At 36.7% G+C, this 16,590-nt stretch overlaps 1 protein-coding gene across 4 annotated transcripts in view; it reads right to left on the reverse strand.

The window, feature by feature from the left end:
* Positions 1–16,590, reverse strand: part of ANKS1B (ankyrin repeat and sterile alpha motif domain containing 1B) — a gene marked incomplete at both ends in the record, with an annotated part of 473,260 nt that overhangs the window by 321,885 nt on the left and 134,785 nt on the right. For all 4 annotated transcript variants that reach the window (XM_082013919.1, XM_082013918.1, XM_082013917.1 and 1 more), the window contains one exon: positions 6,423–6,588. In XM_082013919.1, the coding sequence (XP_081870045.1) occupies positions 6,423–6,588 (166 nt within the window). The remainder of the gene's footprint in view (positions 1–6,422; positions 6,589–16,590) is intronic.

The following is a 16,590-nucleotide window of genomic DNA, read 5'->3' on the forward strand; positions in this document are numbered from 1 at the left end:
CAGCTATTAGGTTGTTATGGAAACACAAGCCTCTTTTATCAGTTATTTACTCCACCAAACCAATGCATGGCTCACATTATAACACACACCTGTGCTTTGTGTTCCTTATTGACAAGCCCTGAGTGGCTCTTCACTTCTCACTCAACATGCAGATGAATTTTTCTCTTTGGAGATACTGTCCCCTTGAGTAATAGATGGAAGAATAATGGACACTGATTATCATTCATACATCAACTCAGGCCCTGAGACACTAATAAACTTTAATGGCCTTGACCAGCCTTCTGAGGTTCTCGATTTGCATCCCCCTTCCTGGAAACACCGTTTCAGGTCAGCCTGAGGCCTTTAGTTCCTGCCTGAGCTATGGTAAAGGACTGCATGTGTTGCTCCTTATGCCTGTGCCTGTACCCTGTGCATCCAGACCCCAACTCATGGGCTGACTTCCCATCTTGACCTTGGACCTGGTCTTGTCATCATGAACCTTCATGGCCAATGCTGACCTGATCCTGACCTGCATATTGACTTTCCAGCTTGACTTTAGATTTACGTCATCAGCACAAACTCGATGATCTGGGCTCTTGGCTGAACCTGGCCATGATCTTTAGGTCTTCCCTGCTTATGAGTGGTGAGATAGAGCCCTGACTAGTGAGGCTGCTGCCCTGTCAGCCATGGTAGTCCCCTTTGCTCCTGCCTCCCCATCCCTGAAGAAGCAGCTGGCCCTTGCTGCTCCCTTACACATCAGGCCTGAGACTTAGTACTTAGGCAATTCAGCACTCATGGCAGGTAGGTAGTTAATGATTTTGAATATGCACCACAGTATCAAAAGCTTTCATGGACAATCAGTTGCTTCAAAAACACTGGTGTCAAATTAGGCTAAATTTCATAGACTCTATTTTCAGATGGTTCTAAACCAACTGTTATACACTGCTGTTACTCTGCTTGCTAAAAGACTCCTTCCTTTATTATGTTCTTCTCTCTACATAGCTAAAATGATCTTTCTTGATTACTGAAAGTATTTAATCCTGAGGAATTAGACTGTAGGTCATGTGTTTAAGTGTACTATATCCTGTTATCTCTGGTTTAAAAAGTGTACTTAATTGAAATACAGCTCTAATAGCAGTCCTTCTGTTTGAAAAAATTTGGGTGAGTGGAATTCAGAAAGGTTAGTGCATGATCCTTCAGATCAATTATAGTTTCAAAATAATGAAACATGGGTTAGTAAGGCTAGCCTCTTCAATTTCCATTCATCCAGGCAATTTTGTGTATCTGGCAGTGGGATGGTTTCTTCATCTGGCCACTCTGCACTGGTTTGCTTATAGCTAGAAAATAATTGCACAAAAGCAAAAGTATAAATTCATTAAACAAGAAAAGATGCATTTGCTATCTTAGTCTGAGTCTGGAGAATTGAAACGTCCAAATATTCAGGAAAGGTGCTTGTGAAGATTTGTTACTGAAGTCAATCAGAAACTGATGACCTGACAAATAGCACTTTATTTACCAAGCCAAGCATTTAATGATTTTGGAAACTATGTAGAAGATTCATATTTTGATTTTGATAAAAATGTTATCACAGCTAGGCTATTTGGCAATTCAGATTTCTAAAGAATTATCTCCTAGTTATCTGTATGAGACCGCTGACACAGTGTTATACAGTAGACACAAGAATGCAAGCAGAGGTGAGCTGACACACTGGCCACAAATTTTCAGGTTCATTTTCACTGAATGAGAGGAGAGGGATGCCAGGCTGAGAAAGCAAAAAACCCCTCATGTTGCAGTAGATAGGCCAGCTTGAGGACAGTTTGATATGTTGTAAAAATTCAGTGACAAACATTTTTTTGTTAGCTTCCCTGCTGTGATTATGAGGTTATTAAAAACAGGTATCATTAATTACAGATTTATTATCTTGCATGATCTTCCTTACAAGTTACTAGCACTTAAGAGCAAATTAAGTAATTTTTCTAATGACAAAAACGTCATGACTGACAACAGCAAGTTTTCTCCAAAGTACATTTATTTGGGTAGATGACCAGAATAGCTGCTAGGATAACTCTTCCTTTGTTTCAAATCCTTGACTTGTGTTTGCCTGCTACAGGCTAGTGGCAACACATCACATATCTAAGGACATTTTTATCCCCTTGACAGAGCCATATCTTAGATGTAACTGGGTAGAGTATTTGTACCAAAGCTATATTTAAAAGTGCTGACTTGGGAATTGCTGACTGTGCAGAGGCTGAGAGTTCAGCACAAGTGAAGCCGCTAAGTATTTACCTCATTTCTCAGCTGGATTTTGCAGCCCAGGCTGAGTTCTGCATTGCTACACCTGAGCTGTTTCCACAGTTGAAGATAGCTCAGTAAGGTCTCCTCAACCTGTAGCCATAGTAAAGTAACTGGAAAAAATAGGTTCTTGAATTAGAACTCCCTTATCTAAGGATGATTTTCATGCAGTTTACAGACAGCAATGTCTCTTCCTGTTATTGAGATGCTGTATTAAAACCTTCACTAATCTGCATGGACAGACCAACTTTTCCAAAGGAGGACTTTCTTTTCACCAAGTTAATAATGAAAAACAGAGTTTGAAAAGTCCTCTCTAATTCCTAACAATACTTAATGAGACCTAAAAATATTTTAAGTAGTACTGCCATCATTCCATATTATTAAAAATTTAGCACATAGACTGCCACCTGGTCTCGCTCCTAGAGAATTTCTGCAGCAGAAACCACAGAGGCAGACTGAAAGAGATATGATCTCTCTACTGGGTATGGACACACACAACTCAAAAAAACCCCCAAAACTATTAACATTTCTCCTGTATGTATCTCAGATTTCATTCAATATTTCTTCTAAATAAAGTGTATGACATCATGAGGTGCAAGGATGGAGTATGGTACAAAATGCCCAAGCTACCAAGCATGCAGGATAAGTCTGTAAGTGTCTTCAACAGCACAGGCCCAAAGTCAGCATGGTGCTCCACCGAAATTTCTGCTATCAGTGTTCTTGACACTAGATAACTGATCAAAACCACACTAACTTCACGAAGATACTTGACAATGCCTACTTTAGCATTAGAATTACACAGTGCCTTGAGCCTTAGCAATTTATTAAAAGTTTACACCTTTTCCAAGATGATTTGTTGCTATACTTCACAAAATTTATTTCCTTCCTTAAGATCAAAAGGGCAATACTAATGCATGCCTTATCAACTCATAAAATTTTATGGTTATTTTTCAAGGTTATATATGCCATGTGATTTCTTTTTTTAATAGGACAGTCTAAAAATTAAAGTTACTAGTACAAATGTCTAGTTTAAGGAATGAGGATACTGTTCTGAAATAGCCCAACAGAAAGATTAGTAAGGTTGATTGCTAAATCTATTAATTTATGAAATTAATTTTATGAGATTAATTTATGACATTTAAAATCCAAATTTATATTTTACTTAGCAGAAAAAATTGTCTCTAAGAGTCCAATATTTCAGAATATTCCTATCAAGTCTTAACTGTTAGTTTAAAAGCAGAGCTACTGAGACAGAGATGCTAACACACTCTGCCAACCTCATCCTATCAATCTACCACAGAAACAAAGAACAGCCTTAACTTGAACTCAGACACACATGCAGTCTTTTTTACTTAGACAGTTTTAATTTGAAGCAATTGTTTTAACTGTCAGCATAAATCAATAATGTAAATGTTGTTCTTCCTATATAAACCTAATTTCTTACAAACAGACATAAAACTGACACAACATAGGATTTCAGAAGTGGAAGTAACAAACTTCATGACTACTTTTATTTCCTTTCTGTTCAGTTTTCCTCCGTTATATCAAACAATCCTTTACCATTTGGTGCATGGAGTTCTCATCCTCTGCTATTCCCTACCAGTTCAAGAATGAGATTCAGGAAATTAAAAATAATATGGAGAACTACAGAGCAGTCTGTTTTTTTCCCCAGTAGGTCAGAGAATGATGACTGACAAGGTGACTATTCCCAACCTGTTAGGAGTTTACTGGCAGGGCAGTTACAACATGCAACTCTACAGCTTGAAAGGCCAGTCAGAATGACCTTTCCTCTCAATATAGGAAAGCAGAATTTTCAACCATTGAGCACAGTCTCACTTCTGCTGCCAAGACGTAGTAGTGCCCCAGACAGTGGGGAGGCTTGATCAGAAGGTCCTACCACCTAGGGAAAGAAGACTGACAGATGTAATTTTATGTTCAAAGTGCTGCCTCATGCTCTGAAATGAACTCTACACATGACACAGTACAGCAATTTGAAACAGTATTCTCAAAGTCAGCATGCCTCAGTGATACAAAAACTGGGAAATTCAGGAAAAAAGGTAAGCAAATTAGACATTTGTTTTAAATGAATGATCTCTGTAATCATACATAACATTCAAGCAATAAATTTGTATGAACTGAAGGGGCAGGATGACATCCACACACACTTATGCATAGTGTTAACTACCTTATATAACTGTGAGTGACATGGTTGATTTCATTTGGGCCATTTGTAGTATAAGATAGCAGCCAACATGATTAGAGATACGGCTTACAAGCCAGGCCAATTAGATAACTACTACATTTATAGCTTAAAATAAAATCACATTTTGGAATCTGCTTATCTATACAGCCAAATGTTCTTCCCAATAAAATGCCAAGGAAAAGATCATAATGGTATATGTAAAACTAAGACAGAAGGAATTATAGTGCATTTGTACTGTCAACTTGTTGACCTTGTTAGATCTTAAAAAGATGATGGATGCCCTCATGAACGTCCTACAACTTCCTTGGTTATTCTCTGGGCCTCTGATACACACCATATTTAACCACACACAAAACATATTTCCAGATCAAGACCTAAAAATGTCCTTTTTAGGATCTGTTTTTCATACTGATCTTAATGGACTTGCTATGCCTAAGGAAAAAGCCTATGTTCAGCAGACAGCACACTTCCAAAGCCTGCTATTTTAACTAGCAAAAAGTCTATCCTTTTTTTTAAATACTAATTACAGTTGAAAGCTTTGTAGTTGAGCCCCATTACTACAGAGGCAGATCATGAACTCCCTTGGACAATTTATGGGGTAGGGGTATGGCAGTCTTCCCATTGCAGTAAGTATGTTTATAGTGATTAATCAAGTAGACGTCTGAAAATTGAGGATAATTTGGCATTTTCTTCCTTTACTGAATGACAAGTCATAGTATTGTCCTACACAGCCTGCTAATTTTTTAGATTAGCAGAGCCAAAAAAATATCAACAACGAAAACAAAGCTACACAAGTAGTCATGCTGATGTTCGAGTCAGACTCTGGTCCACTCTGTGCAACTATGCTAGAAAGTTGCTATTCTATTTTATGCCACCTCTTAGATTACTGTTCATAATGCATGTTACCTCAAGTCTTCTTTAGCCTGAATTTTACGGACAGGTGAGAATTATGATCCACTCCACCTCACCTTGCAGACTCCAAAGTTGTATCTTGATACCTGACCCTTATACACTGTGCCTGATATAGCTCTGGCACTCTTTCAATACTAGTTCAACTGTGAAATCAAGAAGGTGCTTCCCCTTACACAGACTAGACAGGTAACATGATGTTAGTCAACAATCCTCTGTCATCCCTGTATATTTCCCAAATCATGATTCATAATCAAGATAGCACAGGTCGAAAAGTCAATTGCCCATTTCAAATAGGTCTGTGCTGCTGAGAACTGTCATTTGTCAAAGCAGACTCTCAGTTCAATTACTTATAGCAAAATCACTGTATTATGAAATTCTTGCACCAGGTGGTGACTAATGAAGAGTTCAAACATGGGTAACAGAAGAGAGCACATAATTTTGGCAAACATAAACAGAGTCCTTACAGATAATATAATTAATCTGACTCAGCATAATTCCATTGGTTTTTAACTATTGTAACTCATTGCTGTTCAAACCTGTATAATACAAACAGCAGTCTGACAAACTGTCATTTATTTCTATCAATTCTCATTCACTGTTTCATTTTCAAAAACGGAGCAGATATTCCTTTACATAACATGAAAATACAGAGTAATTTAAATTTTGAATTAGTTGTATAATGCTGTTGCTAAGCACTTCATTAAAAAATGAAACAAGTTGGTAAATAGATTACTGCAAAAGGCTGGGCTCAAAGAAATTCCATTTTTAATTTGGCTTTTTGCAATCTTTTTATATTTATCCAGGAAATTATTTAAACCTTTGATTTGTTTTCCCTTCTACAGCATTTTGCTATTAATTTCTATTTTGACATTAAGCTCTTATGATAGCTAATGTAAGACTGTAATCATGCTGTGATATGTAAACAGACTACTGTATTCTTAAAAATATAAACCTATACCTTCTATATATAATTCTATACCTTCTATAACATTACACTTATACCAGAGACTATGTAAAGGATTATTTGGTGATTTACCTGGTCTTGAGGAAGGAACTCTTGCTATCTCTAGGGAGCAAGGTTTTTTGGTCACTGCTATATCTATTGAATCACAAAGACTGTTGTCATTTTCTGATGGAACTGCATCCAGAGGTACAGAGGGTATTGCTTCCAATGCATAACCTCTCTTCTTTGAATAAGATTCCTGAAATGCAAAAATTTAAGTAGGTAAGAGAGATATTTCTTAGATGACACAGGAAAAGAACCAGGCTCAATAACTCTGGTTAGCAGGGTTTAAAATTCAGCAAATTAAATACCACATTCTGCTGAAATCCAAATTGTAACAGACTGGAAGAATTACTTGCATGCTAGATGATAACACTTCTTGTTTCTTTAATTTTCATGTGCAATGTAGTTCTTGTTTAGCTACAGAAAATTCTTTATTCATCAAACTTTGTATTTAGCAAAAGCTCTAACATAACTGGTCTTGCCATACCTGCTTTGCTAGGTTCTAATTCAGTGGCTATCTCTTATTCAGTTTTTGTAATTATATCTCATGAAATTGACAATTAATCACTGCAATTAGTTTCTCTTTGGGGATGGTTTTACAATATGTTTTTATTATATATAAGAAAGCTAAAGATATGCCATCTATATTCTGATGGCAGAATCCCAGGCTGTGAATGAAGATGTGTGACTGCTCTGTATTTGAGTGAACAGCAATAATGGCGCAAGGTCCCTTAAATATGATACATATAATGAATTCCCATCATTAGCAAATGTTGAGGGAGGGAAAAAAGGAATTAGTCAGAAATTTGCTGGTACACTAAACTGTCCAATCAAGCGCACTGTCTCTGCTTTAGAACGTGAATAAGAAGATACCATACAGTTTCGCCAGAGTTTCTGGATTTGTGGGGTTTTTTTTATCACGGCAGGAAGCAATTCCATGGGCAAAGACATATTTCCACATCTTTCTTACATTGGATGTATGGATGCCTGGGAAAGTCAAGCAGTGCACATAAATCAAATATGATATAATAAAACGCAAAGGGCCAGAAAGCACCCTGACAGTTAGATATTATCATAGCACTACTCAAAAAATTATTGAAGATTGTGATGACTAGAATAGCTTGTGCAATAACAATTTCTTCAACAAGAACTCATATTTCCTAAGGTAAACTATGGCTGTAGATAACAGTCCTTTTTTTAGGTAAATGATTTATACTGTTAGTGGATCACTACACTACTGATCTTCTGGCAGTTCTTCCTGATCATTGTGCTTTGACCTGATTTTTATGAGAGTTCATAATCTGGTAATAATTCAAGGCCTCTCGAAGGATAGGGTTGAGATGGCAGCAACAGGAGCTCCACTTCAAAGTTCTACTTGATTGCTTCAGTAGAACCAAATTTTAAATCCTACGTTAGACCACCACTGAATAAAGAACTTGAAAATGAATACTGGAAACAGTTAACAGGGAAAAAAAGTCATACAAAATAAACAGAATACTAACAAGCATTTGTAATAAATATTAGTACGTACTAGCAAACAATACAAGATTAGTGATCAGTGTCCAAAAAAGGTGCCTAAAAGAGGAATGTGATTGTGTCTCTACCTCTTTTATCCTTTCCTGTTTACGTCTAGTCAGAGCATAAGCTTTCTGCATTAGCAATTTTACTGATATATACTAATAGTAACTAGTTTCAGCTATTGGACTCTAAAGACATAACAAGGAACTGGAAAACTTTGTAAGCAGACTTACTGCAGTTCTAAATAAAACTTTTTAATTTAAGGAATGAGACAGCTTAAGTTTAAGTTAATAGAAAATGATTCCTGAAGCCCACATCCTGTAAAAAAAAAAAAAGCGGTTTTTTTTTAAATCCTGCAAATAACACTTGTGTAAAATGAAGCATGGGTATTAGGAAGAGTACAATTGAAATCAAGACGTTTACAAATACACAGTTTTATTACTGGAATAAATGTGCATTAGTTAAAACTTTAGGTTGAAATTAGAGAAGATCTTAAAAACCTTGTAATTCATGAATAACAGCACTGTTAACTCTGTATTATATTCCTGCCTTTTTATCATAATAAATATAGAAAATACTTCTCCCTACACTGCACTGTGTAATGTGGAGGCATCAAAGCATCTCAAGTGCAACGGCAGGACAAGAGGAGGATTCCTTCCTACCTTGAAAAAAAGGAATTTCTACCTTGTCCATCTAAGTCTACTGTAAGAAGACAGAGGCAAAAATTTATTTACCAAAGCAATGATTAAAACAGCAGACTTCAACTTAATCATTGTAGATGCAAGTTTCTCTAAGAATAAGTCAGAATGCCAAAACCCTAGTAATAGTAAATCTGCCTAGAGAAGCCCATGAAGAAATACTGCAGCCTTAAAATTGTCACCAAGCACCGGTGAAACCCTGCTCAGCTCCTGAATTCAGCTACATTAAAAAAACATTAAAAATTGATATATGAAATGTAAGAAGAGGCATTTGATTATACTTTATGTCTATGTCACCCGTATTCTGTCATGAAGGCAGCCAACAATGCTGGCCTAGTGAACAGTGAAACCAGCACAAGACCAGGACAAGCATGTAGTAGCACTTCTCCTCCAAACCTTTGAGGGTCCCACACTTCATAATCAAAAGCTGATTACTTTGTTTTGCATGTCCACGAATTCAACTTTCTGAAATAAGCTTCTCAAGTTGCCTTTAGAGCACATGTCACTTTTTACAGTTTGCATGCACCCCATTTTGTTTTTAACTATCTCATCAAGTTTGGATCCCTTATACTTGAGAAGACAACAAATGGTTGTTCTTTATTTATCCACTCCTTGTGATTTCACAGACCTCTATCACACTTCCCTTGTCCTCTCCTTTAGGGAATGAGAAATTCTAAGCTACTCACCCAGCTGTTCCAGGCTTTTGACCACCCCTGTCACCCCTCATCCTCTCAGTCTTCAGTGATGTGACAGGGATCAGATTTTCACATGGCATTCAAGATGCGGGCTCACCAAGTATTCATACTGACATAATGATGTTCCCTCTTTTGTACTCTATTCCTTTCCTAATTGCTCTTAACATTCAATTTGATTTTGTGAATGTTATTCAACATTTTGCAATTAACACTGCAAGAATATAAATGTCAGAGAACAATAAATAAAAATGATGGGGTTACTGAGAAAATGGTTGGAATGTAAATTACTGACAAGCAAATTCTTCCTAAATCTCTCCCTAATAAAGCAAATATGATAACAGTATGCCAAGCAGTACTTAAGTAAGTTAGAGTCAAAAAAGAATTATTAGTACTTTAAAAAGTCTGGAATTCTACCAACTGATTAAATGAAGATGATAAGCCTTAATTAAAAAGTGTGTATGTAGCAAAAAAAGACAAACCTCTCATTGCTGGAGGAAAGCAATGTAAAGTCTTCTGGTTGTGCAATGTGTTCTCCATTTTACAGGTACTGAGCATATTCTAGAAATTTTTAAGCTCTAAACGAATTAAAGTTATATGTTAGCAGATGACATTTCAAAATTTTCTTCAAGAATTGGGCATCAAGCAATGTGATTCTGTTTTTTTTCTAAGATTAAAAGTTCTTCAGCATTCTTCTCAATAGTATTAGTTCTGTTGTCTCACCTCACCTACTGCAATGAGCAGTAACTCTACAGTAATCCTACATGTCCTAGATATTTTAATCTGCATAATAAAACCTTCTAAAGAAATATTCTCCCATTATAGTTGAATAATCTTCAGTCCTGAAATCAAAATAAACTGAGTTTATTTTTTTTTTAATTAGAGATTATTCAATTGCAAATTTCTGTAAACTATTCAAAAAAGTTGAAGATGACACATGACACCACTATCAAGTCAGAATTAGTTCTTACTTGAAATTACCACTTCATAAAAGTAATGTGCTGGGCTGCCACTACATTAAAATAAGTATTTTTGTGGAAAGGATAAAAATACATACACAATAGAAGTGACAGAAAAAGAGAAGCATGAGAGTGGGTGAGTCACTGGGAAAGCATTAGAGAACAGTTGCCTGTACTGATAAAATATAAATCAGATTTTTGCCTTGTAGAAAGAAACAGCAATGTGAGATTGAAGTTGCAGAGCACATGATAGGGACACACCATGGCCCTTACTCAGAGGCCTCCAGCCAGCTGGGTCTCTTCTGAGCACATGCTTGATGGTATAATACCTATCATATGTAATCTGAAACCTAAACAGGACTAGAAAATAGAAAGGGGACAGGGAGAGGAGGATGTGATTGTTGATCAGTGGGAATGAATTTGCTTCTAAAACACCTATATGGCAATTGCAAGTGGTTATATACAAGTGTGAAAAAATATTCCATAACACAAGTAAATCTTCAAATACTACATGATGTTAAGCATTGTTTCCACATTTCTGCCAAGCTTCTAGCTGCTCTTGCTTCTGTTGTCTAGATACTCTTGCATTCCCTGTAAGAATCAATCCAAATGATGTATGCTCAAGGGCTAAATATATATACATATATTTTATATATACATATATAAAATTTATATATATAAACAGTATATACGAATTTGTGTTTGTACGACCCAAGAATAAAATGATAGAGGCTCAGTAGGCATCTAGTCTGAGCTGACATTCTGACAAGAAGATAGAATTTGTATTTAACTGAAAGTTTTTCATACCATCCACCTCCTTTACTATAGAAATCAGGTCAGTTGAAGTTTTATTACTTCCCTGGAACGTGAGACAACACATCAGAGTCAGACATGACTGCCAGCTGAGCAACAGCAAAAAAACTGTTCTTTAAAGATTAATTGTTACATCTTACTCGTCACATTCATCACAGTGATAATTCATGTAGGTATGTTGTGTCTCACCAGGCAATTATTAACTTATTTATAACTTAGAAATCTAAGTTTATGAACAGTTGTCTTGACCTCCTGCAGTCTGGGGTACTCACAGTGGAAGGCCACACCGTATCCTGTTATGTGAAAATTTACTAGATCTGGATTTGCTTAAGTCTCTCTTTTGATACATGACTTCCTTGTCATTAAACACTAACTGTCCTCACAATTTATGTAAGACACCTGATAAGAATCACAAAGGTTAGAAGAAATAGTTATTTTAGCCCTAAGGCACTTTTTTAGAAAGTGTGGGGAGCAAGAATGCCCCCATGCATATTTATACTTGAAAATAGAAGCTAAGGACACTGATTTAGAAAGAGAATTATTAGGGGGCAGTTTCAATGGTCTTAAGTTACATTTTCAGATAATTCAGACTTGTAAAGAAAAATTTATGGCTATAATTATTGACTATCTGCAAACACGTAAGAAAAAGAATTGGAAGATACCCAGGATTTCCTTTCTTCTGAAAAATAAACCTTAAAGGAGAAATATTCTCATGAATGTAGAAGGGAAGAATGCAATATATCTGCCATCTTTAGAAAATACCTTTTTCATTTATATAGATAATGAAGAACTGTTATTAAATTCTGACATGCCCCTTGAGATCCACCAGGGTACTGTATCTTCTCCCCTGGTTTGCTGCATGCCAGAGAACCAGCATGAAGAATCCAAGTGCCGCCTCTTCCATCACAGTGGGATAAATTCTGCCTAGTTGTTCTTTAGGAGAGTACTATGATAATTCTACTAATAAAAATTTTGAGAGTTACTGATCCTAAATACTCTGTCAACCCAAAGCTGATGATTACCATTAGAGTGAGCAATGACTATTGCATTTATCTCAGTTATGTCATAGAATCATAGAATAGTTTGGGTTGGAAGTGACCTTTAAAGGTCATCTAGTTCAACCCCTCTGCAATAAGCAGGGACATCTTCAACTAGGTCAGGTTTCTCAGAGACCCATCGAACCTGACCTTGAATGTCTCCAGGGATGGGGCATCTGCCACCTCTCTGGGCAACCTGTGCCAGTGTTTCACCACCCCCCTATGAAAAATTTCTTCCTTAGATCTAGTCTGAATCTGTTTGCATTAAAGATACTTCTTGATGTTTGTAAACAGACTGATGTATAACATTATTGGACTGGGACACTTCACACTGAAATATTCATGATAAGTAACCAAAGGTTGCTGAGAGGAATCAAGAATTCAAGCAAGAAAGACTTTCTGACCAGTGGCTGAAGAAAGTCAGGATATTTTTTTGACTTGCAGCAAGGTGGTAGGGAGAATGCCCGAACCTGAACGGTGTTGTGTGAGTTTGTCACAATACTATACTGAGCAAAAATCATTTATCAGCAGTCCTGGCTAACCAAAGACATCCCAGTTGACTGGAAGTTGGCAAATGTGATGTCCAAGGGCTGGAAGGAGGATCCAGGGAACTACAGGCCTGTCACTCGACCGCAGTGACAGGGAAAGTTATGGAACAGATCATCTTGAGTGCCACCATGCACAACCAAGTGATCAGGCCCAGTCAGCATGTGTTTATGAAAGGCAGGTCCTGCTTAACTAACCTCATCTCTTTCTGTGACAAGCTGACTTGCTTAGTGGATGAGGAAAAAAACGTGGATGTTGTCTACCTAGGCTTTAGTAAAGCCTTTGAAACCGTTTCCTACAGTGTTCTGCTGGAGAGACTGGCTGCTCATGGCTTGGATGGGTGTACTATTCTCTCAGTAATAACCTGCTGGGATAGCCAGGCCCAAAGAGTTGTGCTGAATGGAGTTAAGCCCAGTTGGTGGCTGGTCAGAAGTGATGTTCCCCAGGGGCTGGTATTGGGGCCGGTTCTGTTTAATATCTTTATCAATGATCTGGAAGAGGGGATCAAGTGCTCCCTCAGTAAGTTTGCAGACAACACCAAGTTGTGTGTGAGTATTGATCTGCTTATGGGTAGGAAGGCTCTACAGAGGAATGTGGACCAATGGATCAATGGGCCAAGGCCAATCATATGAGGTTTAACAAGGCTAAGTGCTGAGTCCTGCACTTGGGTCACAACCACCCCATGCAATGCTACAAGCTTGGGGAAGAGCAGCTGGAAAGCTGCTTGGTGGAAAAGGACCTGAGGGTGTTGGTCAACAGCTGTCTAAATATGACTGGCAGTGTGCCCAGGTGGACAAGGACAACAGCATTTTGGCTTGTATCAGAAATATCGTGGCCAGCAGGATTAGGGAAGTGATTGTGCCTCTGTACTTGGCACTGGTGAGGCCACACCTTGAATAGCATGGTCAGTTTTGGGCCCCTCACTACAAGAAAGACATTGTGATGCTGGAGCGTGTCCAAAGAAGAGCAACAGAGCTGGTTGAAGGGTCCAGAGAACGAGTGCTATGAGGAGCACCTGAAGGAACTGGGCTTGTTTAGCCTGGAGAAAAGGAGGCTGAGGGGAGACCTTATCGCTGTCTACAACTGCCTGAAAGGAGGCTGCAGTGAGGTGGGTGTGGGTCTCTTTTCCCAAGTAGCAAGTGATAGGACAAGAGGAAATGGCCTCAAGTTACGCCAGGGAAGGTTTAGATTGCATATTAAGAAAAAATTCTTCACTGAAAGGGTTATCAATAACTAGAACAGGCTGCCCAGGGCACTGCTTGAGTCACCATCCCTGGAGATATTTAAAAGACATGTCGACATGGTGCTTAGGGACATGGTTTAGTGGTGGACTTCACAGTGCTAAGTTAACGGTTGGACTCGATGATCTTAAGGGTCTTTTCCAACCTAACATTTCTATGATTCTAAAAACAATTGAAAGTATTTCCTATGTCATCATAAACACAATTAGATGATGAAATATTTGACTGCCTCTCCATTGAAAGAAATCAGGAATATTACTATAATTTTATGGCTAGTAAAAACACTTTTATCTATTACTAATAATTTAACCAAAGTAATTTTTATAGTATCGTGTAATTAGAACCGTTTTTCATGAGTCAAACTATGATAAATGTTCATTGTTATGACAGCTAGAAACACCTGAATGTGTAATTTGTCACAGAACAGATAATAAGGTTCACTTCATGATACATTACAGAATTTGGAAAATCCCCAATAATCTCATTTAAGGGTAATGACACTGGAGGATCTACTCTGGTCTGCACAAAGTATTTATAATATAGATATTTAAAGGGTATTCTCTCTTACCCTCTCAACAAGCCTCTGAAACAGTGGGTTTGCTGTTGTAGGAATAATACATGTACAGTTATCTGAAATAATTCTTTCCCTCCGGCACCTGAAACAGCCTTTGCAAATAAGTTTCAGTAAGCCTTCCACAGAATTGAGAAAAATGCTCATTTTAAAAACATGCTGGATTTGTTGTCCTGTATATTTATACTTTTGAGAAATGTAAATACGATGCATAATTTTTCAGAAACCATTCAAAAAAAGTTAGATCTGCTTTTTCAAACCTTGTGTTTGAAGAAAAATGAGCATTATTTACATAGCACCCCAAATGCAGGTTTATCCTCTCCTTTTCAAATGCATATTTTCACATATCTTGTTTAAAATCTAAAATTTCATATGAAAACTCTACAGATGTCCATCCCTGAAAGCTAAAGATTCTACAGAGCTTTATAATACAAAACACACTAATGTAGCCTAAACTATAAATGTCTGAAAATATGGGTAAATTGTGAGCATAATGAATGCAGTGTTAACCTCAGCAGCAGAAAGATATCACTGTATTTTAAGCAGTTTTCATAACTCTATCCAGTAGATATTCAGAATTTCAAATTAAGTTAGATTGTTGTAGTCATATTACATGCTTTCCCATGCATACAACATTCAGGCCATGAAAAAGAGCAGATGCTTCCTCTAATAAATAACTCATTGTGACAAAGAATATACTGCAAGTCTACATAATTGGGTTTATGCAAACACTAATGGTTGTGTGTGGCAACGTAGCATAACACAATAACTAGTTTAATAAATGATTCTTAGTTTAGCTGAACAAAATGCAACTACAAACTAGAAAGTAATTTCCAGGTTAAACACCCATTTTTTTTCCAGTTTTCATCAACAATGTTAAACAAAAAAAACCACATCTTGTTTGACTATCATGCTACAGGAAAATACTTATTTAAAATAAAGGCAATCATATTAAAAAGATAAAATGAGCTGAAACCTCAGCTCCATGGAAACAATACTTCTCTGCAAGTTGCTTATGTTCTAATGCCTAGGTTTTGTCACACACACACAAGCAATTAGCTCAATACATGGGACAAATTTGGGTAAATTAAAAAAATCAGGACAAAAAAATTAAGAATATAATATTATGCATTACTAAGTATGATAATAAAACCACTAATTAATCTTTGTCAAAATATTCCAATATTGTTCCATAGTCAGAGCTTCATATATGAAGGGGGGCCCATACAAACACTGATTTTCATATAACACTGTCTCTAGTAAGAGATAAAATAACTCATTGGAAAGTGAGAAGTTTGGGCCAGAAGATGTCTCAGCAGGTGAATGAAGAAACAAATAACCTTTTTTTACAATAAGCATGGTATTTCAGCAGTATGAAAACTGAACCTAACAATAAAAGAAAATAAGAGGGAACGTAAATTTATACTGTAAGTTAGAATCAGTATTTAACTACTATAAAATACATTACTCCATTACAACATGAGAAATATGCATAATAGTTGTAGACAAATATTAATACAATGTTGTCCGTATCTCCTGTGTTCTTAAAGAATCCAGTAATTTCCTATTTCAAACCACAATTCAGAACCATAGCTCTGAATGGGACCCTATGAACTCTGCCGTTTCCTGGCAAAAAATGTGCCAAAACCCACTAACATTCATAACATGGATATTTAGCTTTATGGATATAAAAAGTCCCATCATCAAGTGGAATCTTATCATACAGCCTACATACTCAGCAATTTTATGAGGACTGACTTGGCAATGTTGAACTCAATTAGCGAAGACTGAAATATAAGGACAATACATCAGCACAGTTACCTAATTCACTACTGATCACTGAAAGAGAAACATTCAGCTAATAAACATGTTACTTCCTTATGGCTCTTTAAGTAAGGAATCCCACTGGTTTATGTCAAAGCTTTACTGCTTTAATTGTTATTATAATGATTTCTGTGGTATGATAATCTAATTATTTATTGCAAATACTCGGCCTTAGTTATTGCATAATGGAAACTGAGAATGTGGAGATTATAGAAAATGAAGGGAATAAGGATTGTAAGGGAACCAATGTAACATTTCCAATGAAATTTGATCTTACAAAACTTTATATACGTTCACTG

Source organism: Phaethon aethereus, assembly GCF_964289735.1.
Source record: "Phaethon aethereus genome assembly, chromosome: 1".
In the NCBI taxonomy this organism is placed as follows: domain Eukaryota; kingdom Metazoa; phylum Chordata; class Aves; order Phaethontiformes; family Phaethontidae; genus Phaethon; species Phaethon aethereus.